The sequence below is a fragment of the Eschscholzia californica genome, unplaced genomic scaffold (genome assembly GCF_041429995.1).
Source record: "Eschscholzia californica isolate CP2 unplaced genomic scaffold, dmEscCali1.0.p SCAF_1, whole genome shotgun sequence".
NCBI classification, from domain to species: Eukaryota; Viridiplantae; Streptophyta; class Magnoliopsida; order Ranunculales; family Papaveraceae; genus Eschscholzia; species Eschscholzia californica.
This window is the reverse complement of record NW_028238198.1, coordinates 16,014,129-16,027,765: the sequence shown is the minus strand read 5'-3', so window position 1 is coordinate 16,027,765 and position 13,637 is coordinate 16,014,129. Positions and strand designations below refer to the sequence as shown.

Genomic DNA, 13,637 nt, shown 5'->3' with positions numbered 1-13,637 from the left:
TTTTAGAGATGAAGTATACAAATTCCTGATAGCTTGAGGCACTCTTTTTCTAAAGAATATGGAGGATTTGTCAAAGTTGACCCGTTGGCCAGAGAATTGGGCGTACTCTTCATTATGTCAAGGATATCTTGGAGGTTTTGGGAGGAAGCTTTACCAAAGATAATAAAATCGTCCGTCCGCAAAAAGAAGATGGATAATGCTAGGGTTGTTTCTATTAATTTTGTACCCATGAGAAACAAAGGTTTCTTTTGCCTCCCACATGTTCAACCACGTAAAGAGAGAAATCTTTGTTTCTCTCAAGGCAGTTCAAGTGGGAGTCCAAGGAGGCGGACCACGTAGACTTGTTGTAGTGAGAAATCAAAAGAGAAAATATTGTAACTAGCATGCACGCTAGTAACTACTTTTGAGCTTTAAAATCATTCATCCTAATCTACTAGTAGAATAAAAAAGAAAGACACTCAGAAACACAAGAAAACAACATTTGCTGTCATTGTGAATGAAATGAGTTCACATTTGAATGAGGGATATTCGTACACTAGAAGAAATGAATAAAGTCCCACATCGGAGCTATTTAATGACTAACATTTCTAGCTTGTATTCATAATAATACTGGTTGGACTAGTACAAATCACGGAGCCACGCAATATGCACAGAGCGAACTATTCTTTCGCCTTTTACTAAAGAATACCGTGTGCATGTTGCTAAGAGTGGCATACGCTTATTTTTGGAGGGTTTTCTTAATCAGAAACCCCTTAACAAACTTAAATAAAAAGTGTTAATTTTGTTTGGGTGCACAAATTCTCCTGAATCAGTGATTAGTTTGTACTGGAGTACGAGCCAGTAAAAATCATCTAGTTGAAGCAGCTTGAGGTTATTAGTGGGGTTGCCCCATTTCAAGCCAAGTTATGATTCAGGTATAGCAATCCTGTAGACCAAATGAGAGGTTGTGCAAGATGAGGAGTTAGCATATTTTATTGGAAGGTTTCTGTAGGCTTGCCCCTCTTTTGGCGCTCCCCTTCGCCCCCGGGTCGGAGTGTGTGTTGGGATGTTAGTGAAGAGCGGCGCTTCCCTTGGGCTTCGGACTGGCCGGAGTGTGTGTTGTTGCTGGGATGTTAGTGAAGAGCGGACGGAGATCAATTTGTCGAGCCTCGGACTCATCATTTATTTTATAGTTTACTTGAGTTTTTGCTACACTTCTCATTTGTGTAGATGTTGTCTCTCCCCCGAAAAGACAATGTTCCCAATCAACCAAGGTGAGATTCACAATATGTGTTTTAGATGTCGCTCTATTTCGACGAAGAAATGTACTAATAACCAATTTTTATATGAGGTAATTAGCTACATGAGTAGAATGGAAAAGAACGTCAAGATTGAGTATAAGAAAAGAAAAGTCCTACATTATTCATGCTTTGTTTCAGGCTTCAAGGATCTTGGGTCCAATCCTATTTATCACTACTTGGGTTTTCTTTTCTTTTGTTTCCAAGAGGTGTATTATGCTTAAAAAATGTCATTTTTGTTGCAATTCTTTAGACGCATTCTATCTCTTTTATTCGACGTTTTAGACACAATCCAATTTTGATATCTTTTATTTGACGTTTTAGATACATTCCAATTTCGATAAGAAAACATTATTACGATCATATTTATTCTAATTACAAAATCTACTGGTTCAGATGTAGTAGTAGAATGAGGAAGAATGTCTTTCAAAAAAAAGAAAATGAGGAAGAATGTTACCCCCACGGCCCACAACAAAGGCACAAACACATGGATGTTATTTGAAAAACAAGTTAAAATAAAGTCCCACATTGTTAAGTAGCAAACTAGTAGCTACAATATTCTCTACATATAATATCTCGGACTGGTTGAAGGAAAAGCACGCAGCCATGCAATAAGCACAGAGCGAACTATTCTTTCGCCTTTTACTAAAGAATACCGTGTGCTTGTTGCTTCAAGTGGCATACGCTTATTTTTGGAGGGTTTTCTGTCAAAGAAACCCCTTAACAAATGTAAATTGCAAGTTTTTGTTGAAGGTTTTCCAATTCAGAACAACAGGTTTGTGTGATGGAGAGATAGACCCGCAACTGATTAGGGTTTGGGATTGGTGCTAGCTGCGGGAAAGGTATATGGGGAATGGTCGGGTTTGGGATTGGTGCTAGCTGTGGGACAGCAGTAGGGTTGTAGTAATAAGGGGAGAGGTGGTGGCGACGGTGGTGGATTGTGGGGGCTTAGCAATGGTTGCTGGTAATGGGGTTGCCGGGTTATGGTTTAAAGGAGGTGTTGGTTGAATTTTTCCGACCAAAGCGCTTGAAGAGTTTTTGTAATACCCACAAGTGCAGACTCTACATTCGTCAATGCGTTAGAGAAGTTATCTTTATTTGATCTATTTAAGCTTTGACTCTAAGGTCTGTATTTTGCTTTGTTGGAAGATAGAAAACCACGACACTGAATGTGAATTGAAGAGTTATTGAATCTGAAAAGAAAATCCTACATCCCAAATGACAAGAAACCAACTTTTCTAGCTTCTGTACATAACACGACTCATTGAATCAACTCAGACCACGCAGCCATGTGATAAGCACAAAGCGAACTATTCTTTCGCCTTTTACTAAAGAATACCGTGTGCTTGTCGCTCCAAGTGGCATACGCCTAATTTTGGAGGGTTTTCTGATTAAGAAAACCCACAACAAATTTAAACGGAAATAGACTAAACTAGACTTCTTTCAATCTTATGTCGTGTGCATATAATGTTATAGTTATGGCATGCAAAGAGTAGTTCGATTGATATAGTTTTCGCAAATAGTAGTTCTATCAATTAGTTATCGCAAAAAGTAGTAGCTCGATTGGTAAGTTCTCGCAAAAAGTATTGATAACTTATGGCAAGAAGTAGTTCGATTGATAGAAGTAGCTTGGTAGTGCTTCGGGTACCTCTCTTTTGTTGGAATCGGTACTTAGCTCAAAAGGAGCTGGACCGGTTTTTCCTTAATTTGAGGAACCTATATTCATCGGAATCTCGATCAAGACGTCTAGTTGGATTCGTCTCGTCGAGCTCTTGAATTTAGACTCAAATTTTGTCCAAATCCGATTCCGTATGAGTGAGTTATTACAAAATTCGTTTGGTTTGGGTACCATTAACTCAAAACCGGGATTTTGAGTTAGTACCACATTTATGAAGGAGGAAACATTTTATTTCCTTATATAGAATCTTCCATATATTTATGGTATGTTCTTTAAAATAGAAAGGTGACGCACGTGGTTTGCACCACGCAAACCGCCCACGCGCGGCGTGGGCGCGTAAGAGGCGTCCGCACCCACTTTGCACTTTGCGAGGAGCAATTGGAGCCTTTGATTTTACGGTCATAGATTTGATCTGACGGTCAGGATGATTCGCGCTCTTAAGATAGATCCGTTGATGATCTAACGGTGGGCGTTCAAGGCGCGAGATCTTCATAAATCCGTAAATCCGTTGAGATCTGACGGTCAAGATGGCACCCAAAAACAAACAGACAGATATGACTGTTGGGAAGCAACCATTCGTCTATAGGCACCTGTCTGAAGTGTCACCAATACTTCTATAAATACCAAACAGAATCCAGCAAACATATATACGAAATTTTTTAGCATTCAAAGTTAAGAGCATTTAGAGTTTAAGAAGTCAATTCATCTGTCGTTCTTACTGCTTATTCTAAGTTCGCACGCTTTCAGAGAAACGAAGTACTCTCGTCGTCATCCTGAAAGGTACAGCCGTTGTATCCTGGGAGACAAACATTTTACTGGTTCTAGTACTAATACCAGGGTGTTCACTGTCTTAAGGAAAGAGACAACTCGACTCGGCTTTTCTCTCTCTAACCTTTTTTTTTTTATTAATATTTGTTTGATTATACTGGTTTTACTTTTTAAGTTTTAGACATAAAAGAGTTATCTCTGAATTTATTTCAGAAAGACACAGGAAGGTATATCCTTGTTTTTATTAAAACAGGAAGACATAACCCTGGTTTTTCATAATACCAGTGAAACAACAATCTTAAGACAGTGAACCACTTGTTTATATTTTAGTTTTTCTGGTTGAAATAGAAAATTAATTTGTTGTGTTAATTTGATTATCAGAAATGGCCACAACAACTGAATCTGTTGTTAAGCAAGTTGGTCCAAATCACGCTGAAAAACCAGAGAAGTTTTCTGGAGTTGACTTCAAACGTTGGCAACAAAAGATGCTGTTTTATTTGACTACTTTAAGGTTAGTCAAGTACCTGTCTGAACCGAAACCGACTCTTGAAAGGGATGGAGATGTTCAGCATGTAACTGCCATTGAAGCATGGAAGCACTCTGACTTTCTATGTAAGAATTACATTCTTAACTCACTGGAAAATGGTTTATACAATGTCTATTATGGTATAGACACGGCTAAGGAACTCTGGGAGACCTTGGCTAATAAATATAAAACTGAAACAACAGGAGTTAAGAAATTTATAGTGGGTAGATTTCTGGATTTTAAAATGACTGATTTTAAACCAGTAATGGTTCAAGTCCAGGAATTTCAACTTCTTTTACAAGAATTGAAGTCTGAGAATATGGTTGCAAACGAATCATTCCAGGTTAGGGCTATGATTGAAAAATTACCTCCATCTTGGAAGGATTTTAAAAACTACTTGAGACATAAGAATAAGGAAATGTCTCTTGAAGAGATTATCCTCAAGTTAAGAATTGAAGAGGATAGTCGTAATGCAGAGAAGAAGATAGAAAAGAATAATTCTTCTGCTGCAAAAGTCAACATGGTTGAGGGTGCGCCAAACCCCAAACAGAAAAGAAAGAGAATGAGACCAGGTAAGCCATTAAAGAAAAATAATGACCGCTTTGATGGTACTTGTCACAATTGTGGCAAAAAAGGTCATTTTGCTAGAGATTGCCGTACTAAAAACGGAAAAATCAATAAGAACAAGAAGGCTAAAAATAATGCCTCTCTTGTGGAAGATGAAGAACTTCAGAACCTATGTGCTTTGGTTACTGGAATGGAGGAAGAAATAGAAGAAGTAACAGAAGACCTTCAGAAACTTAATATATGTAATGTAGTTTCTGAAGTTAACTTGGTTGGTGGAAATCCAAGTGATTGGTGGGTTGATACAGGAGCCACTAAACATATTTGTGGAGACAAAAACTTGTTCTCTACATACACTAAAATTCCAGAAGGAGAAACCCTCTTCATGGGAAATGCCTCTACTACTCTAGTTGCTGGAAAAGGAAAGGTGGTCCTGAAATTCACATCAGGAAAAGAAGTTACCCTCAACGATGTATTTCATGCACCAGATATTCGTAAGAATTTGGTGTCTGGTTCCTTGCTTTCAAAAAATGGGTTCAAGCTAGTATTTGAGTCTAATAATTTTGTATTAAGCAAGAGTGGTATGTATGTGGGTAAGGGTTATCTATGTGGGGGGTTATTCAAGATGAATGTAATAACTGTATCTCCAAAAATTATTAATAAAGATAATGTTGCTTATATTGTTGTTGATTCTTGTAGTATTTGGCATAAAAGACTTGGCCATGTAAATAACCATTCATTAAAGAAGTTAATGAATATGGATTTAATTCCAAGATTCGAAGTTGACACTAAAGAAAAGTGTCAAACATGTGTCGAGTCTAAATCAACAAAAACTTCATTTCATTCCATAGAAAGAAGTACAGAACCATTAGATTTAATACATAGTGACATATGTGATTTAAAATTGGTTCAAACTAGAGGTGGAAAGAAATACTTTATTACTTTCATTGACGATTCTACTCGTTACTGTCATGTTTGCTTACTTAGAAGTAAAGATGAAGCAGTAGAGAAGTTTGAACTTTATAAAAATGAAGTAGAAAATCAACTTAACAAAATGATAAAAGCACTAAGAAGTGACAGAGGAGGAGAATATGAATCTCCCTTTAAAGAATTATGTGCCAAAAGTGGAATTATTCATCAAACGACAGCTCCATACACACCTCAACAAAATGGTGTAGCCGAGCGTAAAAACAGAACCTTAAAAGAGATGATGAATGCTTTGTTACTAAGTTCTGGTTTACCACAGAACTTGTGGGGGGAGGCTTTACTCACAGCAAACCATTTACTAAATAGATTGCCCCATAGAAAAACAGGAAAAATACCATATGAAATATGGAAAGAAAGGAAACCTTCTTTTAAATTCACAAAAGTGTGGGGGTGCCTTGTAAAGGTATTAGTCCCTCTTCCTAAAAGAGTCAAGATAGGACCAAAGACAATAGATTGTGTATATATAGGACCTGCTATGAATAGTGGTGCTTATAGGTTCTTAGTACACAAATCAGAAATATCAGACATTCATCCAAATACTATTTTAGAATCAAGGGATGCTGAGTTCTTTGAACACATCTTTCCTTATAAACAAAATTTGGATAAATATTCTGAAACCAGAAAACGTGATAGGGAACAAGATACCCAAATTCCAGAAACATCTCAAAGAGATAGTATGGATGAAAAAGAAAATGAGGTTGAACCTCGAAAAAGTAAAAGGATAAAGGTAGTTAAGACTTTTGGTCCTGATTTTCTCACCTATATGGTTGAGAATGAGCCTCAGACATTCACGGAAGCAATGGCTACCCCAGAAGCTCCATTCTGGAAAGAAGCTGTAAATAGTGAAATAGATTCCATTATGCAAAATCATACATGGGAAATTGTAAATCTTCCACCTGGATGTAAGCCTTTAGGTTCCAAATGGATTTTTAAAAAGAAATTAAAAACAGATGGATCCATTGACAAATACAAGGCAAGACTTGTGGCAAAAGGTTTTCGACAACGAGAAGGATTGGACTATTTCGATACCTACTCTCCGGTGAGTCGAATAACCTCTATAAGAATGTTAGTATCCTTAGCATCCTTATATAATTTGGAAATTCACCAGATGGATGTGAAAACAGCTTTTTTAAATGGGCAATTAGAAGAAGAAATCTATATGAACCAGCCTGAAGGGTTTGTGGTTCCTGGCCAAGAAAAGAAAGTCTGTAGATTAGTGAAATCACTATATGGGTTGAAGCAGGCCCCAAAACAATGGCATGTTAAATTTGATAATACATTATTATCAAATGGATTCCAAATAAATGAATGTGACAAATGTGTCTATGTTAAGAACACAAATAAAGGGTGTGTTATTCTGTGTCTATATGTAGATGACATGCTAATTATGGGAAATAACTTAGATGTCATCAACACTACTAAGAAAATGCTTTCTAAGAATTTCGATATGAAAGATTTAGGAAAAGCAGAAGTAATCTTGGGGATCAAACTTACTAAGACCAGTAAAGGGATAAGTTTATCTCAAACTCACTATGTGGAAAAAAATATTAGAAAAATTTAGTAAAAATGATCTCAAGACTGTAGTAACTCCATTAGACCCAAGTATTCATCTTATGAAGAATACTGGGAATGGAGTAAGAAAATTAGAATACTCAAGGATTATAGGAAGCCTTATGTATTTAATGAATTGTACTAGACCAGACATAGCTCTTTCGGTTAGTAAACTAAGCAGATTTACTAGTAATCCAAGTAGTACTCACTGGGATGCCATAACAAGGTTGTTACGGTATTTAAGGTATACAAAGGATTATGAACTCCATTATACCAAGTACCCAGAAGTACTTGAAGGATATTGTGATGCAAATTGGATATCCGATACCGATGATACAAGATCAACCAGTGGTTATGTATTTACACTGGGAGGGGCTGCCATATCTTGGAAATCTTCTAAGCAAACTTGTATTGCTAGATCAACGATGGATTCAGAATTCATTGCTTTGGATAAAGTTGCAGAAGAAGCCGAGTGGCTTAGACAGTTTTTAGAAGATATACCAATATGGCCTAAGCCTGTGCCTGCAATCAAGATTCATTGTGATAATCAAGCTGCGATTGCTCAGGCACATAGTAAAATGTATAATGGTAAGTCTCGACACATCCGTCGAAGACATAATACCGTGAAGCAATTACTCTCTGAAGGAGTTATTACAATAGATTATGTAAAATCTAAAGAAAACCTAGCTGATCCTTTCACTAAGGGACTGCCTAGAGATCTTGTAATTGCTTCATCAAGGGGAATGGGTTTACTGCCTAAAGTAAATGAGTAAAGGCATAATGAAACCCTACCTAGAAGACTGGAGATCCCACGATCTAGGTTCAAAGAGAAACTGAAGTTATATCCTGACTCGAACAAAACACTGGAAGAGAGTTTTTCTCTTTCCCATTCCAAGGATGAAATCAGTGTTGTCTGCAATGCAGAGGTTAAGCTTACAGCTTTTAATGTATCCGAAAAATTTAGAAATTTGTCTACAAGGAAGGTATAGCAGTGTACCTAAGTAGGAAACACCTATATGTGTGGGAATTGGTGTCGGTTCTATGAGAAGGTCGTATTAAGCTGACTTCTCTAATGCACACACGAAACTAGGAACGTTCATGACCGCAAAGAACACAACCGAGAACTTAAAACAAGTAAGGAATTAGCTGTGTGTTAATTATATTTGGCTTACAATTACCAGGACTCAGTTCAAGACTAACAGTTCACTGTTGTCCTTGTAAACCTGATAGTTATCACTAGGAAAGGTTCAAAGCTTTAAAGCCACCTTCATCCGATGCAGCGACATTCCGCGTAAGAACCACTGTCTGTCAGCATTTTAGCATAGTAAGGTCAGTCAGTTTGCTGTGATTTTTGAACATGTAATAATCATTCATGTGGGGGATTGTTGGAATCGGTACTTAGCTCAAAAGGAGCTGGACCGGTTTTTCCTTAATTTGAGGAACCTATATTCATCGGAATCTCGATCAAGACGTCTAGTTGGATTCGTCTCGTCGAGCTCTTGAATTTAGACTCAAATTTTGTCCAAATCCGATTCCGTATGAGTGAGTTATTACAAAATTCGTTTGGTTTGGGTACCATTAACTCAAAACCGGGATTTTGAGTTAGTACCACATTTATGAAGGAGGAAACATTTTATTTCCTTATATAGAATCTTCCATATATTTATGGTATGTTCTTTAAAATAGAAAGGTGACTCACGTGGTTTGCACCACGTAAACCACACGCGGCGTGGGCGTTTAGGGCGCTTTAGAGGCGCCCGCACGCACTTTGCACTTCGCGAGGAGCAATTGGAGCCTTTGATTTTACGGTCATAGATTTGATCTGACGGTCAGGATGATTCGCGCTCTTAAGATAGATCCGTTGATGATCTAACGGTGGGCGTTCAAGGCGCGAGATCTTCATAAATCCGTTGAGATCTGACGGTCAAGATGGCACCCGAAAACCAACAGACAAATATGACTGTTGGGAAGCAACCATTCGTCTATAGGCACCTGTCTGAAGTGTCACCAATACTTCTATAAATACCAAACAGAATCCAGCAAACATATATACGAAATTTTTTAGCATTCAAAGTTAAGAGCATTTAGAGTTTAAGAAGTCAATTCATCTGTCGTTCTTACTGCTTGTTCTAAGTTCGCACGCTTTCAGAGAAACGAAGTACTCTCGTCGTCATACTGAAAGGTACAGCCGTTGTATCCTGGGAGACAAACATCTTACTGGTTCTAGTACTAATACCAGGGTGTTCACTGTCTTAAGGAAAGAGACAACTCGACTCGGCTTTTCTCTCTCTAACCTTTTTTTTTTATTAATCTTTGTTTGATTATACTGGTTTTACTTTTTAAGTTTTAGACATAAAAGAGTTATCTCTGAATTTATTTCAGAAAGACACAGGAAGGTATATCCTTGTTTTTATTAAAACAGGAAGACATAACCCTGGTTTTTCATAATACCAGAGAAACAACATCTTTGGGGGTGAAAAAGCAAAGGTAATTCCATGGCCACTAATATCAGGATACTCGGAGACTACTGCAAACACAAAAGTAGAAGAAAAAGACAGTACTAATAGTTTTACTAGTAGTGGAGTTGCCACTTGCTGCTGCCCCAAACAAACAATATAGAAGTATTGTTATATTCAAGTTTGTATTGGTGCTATTGCTTCTAGATAAAAGTGTTGGAGGCTCATCAGAATATGATCTTGGTTTTGTCTACCAAGCCCGTATCGAGGGTTGTTCAATGCATCAAACTCTAGGAATCCCTCAAACCATGTCCTTGTTGTGGAACTAGATACTAACTATAGCCCTGATGTAAATGACGTAGACGATAACCATGTCGGTGTTGATATCAATAGTGTCACTTGATGTAGAGGAATTGGCCGAAAAATATATAGAAGAAATCGATGCGACCAAAAATAAAGGAAAGCAGCTAAAACTACTAATATCGAAGTACAAGTGTCGGAATTAAATGAAATTTTGAGCGTTGGTAAAAAATAACAATCCGCACACTCGTTGCCATTACCGCGACAATAAACCCACTTTGAGAATCATATTCCATAATTTAGGTTCTCAAAACGTACTTGTAGGAAAAAAAGAATTACTATGGGAGAACAATTGATTATGAATATTACACAAGTGGTGGATAGATGGACCATCGAAAAGTGGTTGCAGGCAGGGCCGGCCCTGAGGGTTCGAAGCGAGGCCTGCTTGCCCCTCAGGGCCAAAGGGCCTCACAAGATGATTATAGTGAAAGAATTAAGGGACCCCGATTTATTTCATCTTAATAAAACCTATTACCTAACAAACAACTAGTCTATTGTAGCTCAATTGGTAGAAAGCATGTTAGATAGTTTAAACAACCCCAAGTTCAATCTCAAGCATAAACAGTTTTTTCTTATTAAATTGTATTTTTTTAAATTAATTTACTTGATACTTTTACCACCACTACGATTACTCTTCTAGCATTGTACTTCTACAACCACCACAATTACTAAACCTCTATCACTGTACCTTTATTACCACTATCATCACCACCACCATTACTAAACCTCAACACCACAACCACCACCATGAATAAACCTCTACACTAAAATCACTATCAAACCACAACCAACACTATCACCATAAGCACAAAAAAAAGATTGAATTTCTTTGTGCTATTTTCTCTAAGAATTATTTTCTAATATTTTTTTCAATTCGTTGAACCACTTGACCGGGAGGTCGATTAAGGATCGACGAGGGCTCTCTCCGAGCCCGAGTCGATACCTCACATTACGTGCAAAAAAAAATATAAACAGTTTCAGTATATAACTTTTTTCTTTGTGAAAAGCGTGTGGGCTACATTTTTAAAACTGGCTTCGGGCCTCCGAAATCTCAGGATCGGCCCTGGTTGCAGGTAGTCCTTCCCTAGTTTTCTTATTCTTCACGAGATGCAGTACCTTGAGCAAGCTTCAAAGATGCCTCAATGAGTAAGCTTTAATTTTTTTTTGGCATTATGAGTAAGCTTCAATTGGGGGCAGCTTAGGAAAGAGACTTTTATACTGTGTATGCAACTGCGTCAAGGTATTGCATCTCCTGAAGAATAAGAAAACTAGGGAAGGACTACCTGAAACTACTTTCAGTAATCTGTACTGAAAGACAGAAGGCACTAACAAATTTTGGAAGTTAAGGATTGGTAGGGGGTGTGCCAGGCCAATGCAATAGTGCAACACAAAGGCGACACTCGAGAGCCCCAGCAGCAAGCTACTGTGATGGACCCTCCCCATCATCACCACCACCATTACTAAACCTCAACACCACAACCACCACCATGAATAAACCTCTACACTAAAATCACTATCAAACCACAACCAACACTATCACCATAAGCACAAAAAAAAGATTGAATTTCTTTGTGCTATTTTCTCTAAGAATTATTTTCTAATATTTTTTTCAATTCGTTGAACCACTTGACCGGGAGGTCGATTAAGGATCGACGAGGGCTCTCTCCGAGCCCGAGTCGATACCTCACATTACGTGCAAAAAAAAATATAAACAGTTTCAGTATATAACTTTTTTCTTTGTGAAAAGCGTGTGGGCTACATTTTTAAAACTGGCTTCGGGCCTCCGAAATCTCAGGATCGGCCCTGGTTGCAGGTAGTCCTTCCCTAGTTTTCTTATTCTTCACGAGATGCAGTACCTTGAGCAAGCTTCAAAGATGCCTCAATGAGTAAGCTTTAATTTTTTTTTGGCATTATGAGTAAGCTTCAATTGGGGGCAGCTTAGGAAAGAGACTTTTATACTGTGTATGCAACTGCGTCAAGGTATTGCATCTCCTGAAGAATAAGAAAACTAGGGAAGGACTACCTGAAACTACTTTCAGTAATCTGTACTGAAAGACAGAAGGCACTAACAAATTTTGGAAGTTAAGGATTGGTAGGGGGTGTGCCAGGCCAATGCAATAGTGCAATACAAAGGCGACACTCGAGAGCCCCAGCAGCAAGCTACTGTGATGGACCCTCCCCCATGAAAAAAATTAATTTAATATCGTGTGAACCAATGGTCCACATATCAGATATTAAACTGATAAGAACAGATACTACACTTGATCTTAGCCAAAAGGCCGAGAAAGGTATTCTTTCTTCATTATCTGTCTTGTGTTTTTATAATTGTTTCCAACTCCCTTGCTTGCTTGAACCCATCTGTGTGGGACTATGTCGACCCACCCTATATTTATGCTTATTTATTGATTCGATTAATTTTCAAAAAACGACTTTCATCCGGTGACTATTGCTCATAAACTAGAGGATATGGATAGACCGCTACAACTAACGAGATTACATCAAATTCAATTCAATTCATTAGATTCATGAAGAACAACAACCATACAAAACGAATGCTATTGTTGTCTACAACAAGATACTGAGCTTGTACCACCAGAGATATTGCAATAATCCAATTGGTGTAAACACAAACAGAGGATAGCAAGTTTGTTCCATCAAGTTGAAAATATCACAAATTTAGTCTATATATGCTTCCACCATTTCAAACATTAAACATAAAAGTGGCAGGGGCCGCGCGGACGCGTACCCCCTCTATCACAAATTATGACGTAGACTCCACCACTTGGGTAGATCTTAGGCGAGTGCCCCTCCTAAGTGCAATGGAGGTCACTAACCTAGGCCATGGTCCTTCTTGATCAACCATTGACCCCGTCCAGGTAAGTATGTTTTAGAGTCACTCCTCAATCTTCTCTTGTACAACTACTCTCTATAGCTTTTTGTTCACTTTTATTGATGTGGGACTATCAAGTTCTGAATGAGCACACAACTAAGGTTGTGTTTGTTTTTTCATGGAGGTCTGAATCTGAATTGGCTGAATCTGAATTGGCTGAATCTGAATTGGCTGAACTGAATTGGCTGAATCTGAAATGACTGAATTATTTTATAAATAAGATAACTTCTCCTTCTCCTTCCCAACTCAATCTCTCTGAATAAAAAATATGACATATATATTTGTTTTTTTATAAATAAGATATTTGTTTTTTTAATCTGAATAATTAAGTCTGAATAAAAAATGTGACATATATACCCTTATTACTCTTTTTAATAAAAACCCTAATTTCTCTTTCTCCAACTCTACAAAACTAAAAACCCTAATGAAGTTATCTTCTCCTTCTGTTTCCCAACTCAATCTCTCTCTTGATGGCTGCCTCGTAGGAATTCTCTCTATGTCTCTCTCTCTCTTTATCCCTATCTCTCTCTCTCTCTCCCTCCCTCCCTCCCTCCATGTCTGAGATCAAAGATTAGAGAGC

At 37.8% G+C, this 13,637-nt stretch overlaps 1 protein-coding gene and 5 non-coding genes across 6 annotated transcripts; 4 read left to right on the top strand and 2 right to left on the bottom strand.

Annotated features, from left to right (window-relative positions):
- Positions 1 to 634: 634 nt before the first annotated feature.
- LOC147564536 (U5 spliceosomal RNA) lies at positions 635 to 751 on the top strand. The gene has a single exon (XR_015231542.1). It is a non-coding gene; the product is annotated as a U5 spliceosomal RNA (small nuclear RNA).
- A 1,128-nt stretch (positions 752 to 1,879) lies between these two features.
- LOC147564535 (U5 spliceosomal RNA) lies at positions 1,880 to 1,996 on the top strand. Its single transcript, XR_015231547.1, has one exon. It is a non-coding gene; the product is annotated as a U5 spliceosomal RNA (small nuclear RNA).
- A 565-nt stretch (positions 1,997 to 2,561) lies between these two features.
- On the top strand, positions 2,562 to 2,679 carry LOC147564534 (U5 spliceosomal RNA). The gene has a single exon (XR_015231550.1). It is a non-coding gene; the product is annotated as a U5 spliceosomal RNA (small nuclear RNA).
- Positions 2,680 to 4,106: 1,427 nt separating this feature from the next.
- LOC147564533 (uncharacterized) lies at positions 4,107 to 8,591 on the top strand. The gene is made up of 6 exons (XM_086634566.1): positions 4,107 to 5,394; positions 5,513 to 5,537; positions 6,296 to 6,527; positions 6,909 to 7,271; positions 7,420 to 7,939; positions 8,533 to 8,591. The coding sequence occupies exons 1-6, from the start codon at positions 4,107 to 4,109 to the stop codon at positions 8,589 to 8,591; spliced, it is 2,487 nt and encodes an 828-aa protein (XP_086490692.1).
- Positions 8,592 to 12,261: 3,670 nt separating this feature from the next.
- LOC147564532 (U2 spliceosomal RNA) lies at positions 12,262 to 12,459 on the bottom strand. Its single transcript, XR_015231570.1, has one exon. It is a non-coding gene; the product is annotated as a U2 spliceosomal RNA (small nuclear RNA).
- A 432-nt stretch (positions 12,460 to 12,891) lies between these two features.
- On the bottom strand, positions 12,892 to 13,051 carry LOC147564531 (U1 spliceosomal RNA). The gene has a single exon (XR_015231687.1). It is a non-coding gene; the product is annotated as a U1 spliceosomal RNA (small nuclear RNA).
- Positions 13,052 to 13,637: the final 586 nt, after the last annotated feature.

Bases quoted from the DNA above. Each gene is read 5' to 3' on its own strand.
- LOC147564533 (XM_086634566.1), top strand. From the start codon at position 4,107: ATGGCCACAACAACTGAATCTGTTGTTAAGCAAGTTGGTCCAAATCAC. The intron at 5,538-6,295 runs GTAAATAACCAT...TGGTGCTTATAG, and splicing joins GGCATAAAAGACTTGGCCAT to GTTCTTAGTACACAAATCAG. The intron at 7,272-7,419 runs GTAATCTTGGGG...CATCTTATGAAG, and splicing joins AAGATTTAGGAAAAGCAGAA to AATACTGGGAATGGAGTAAG.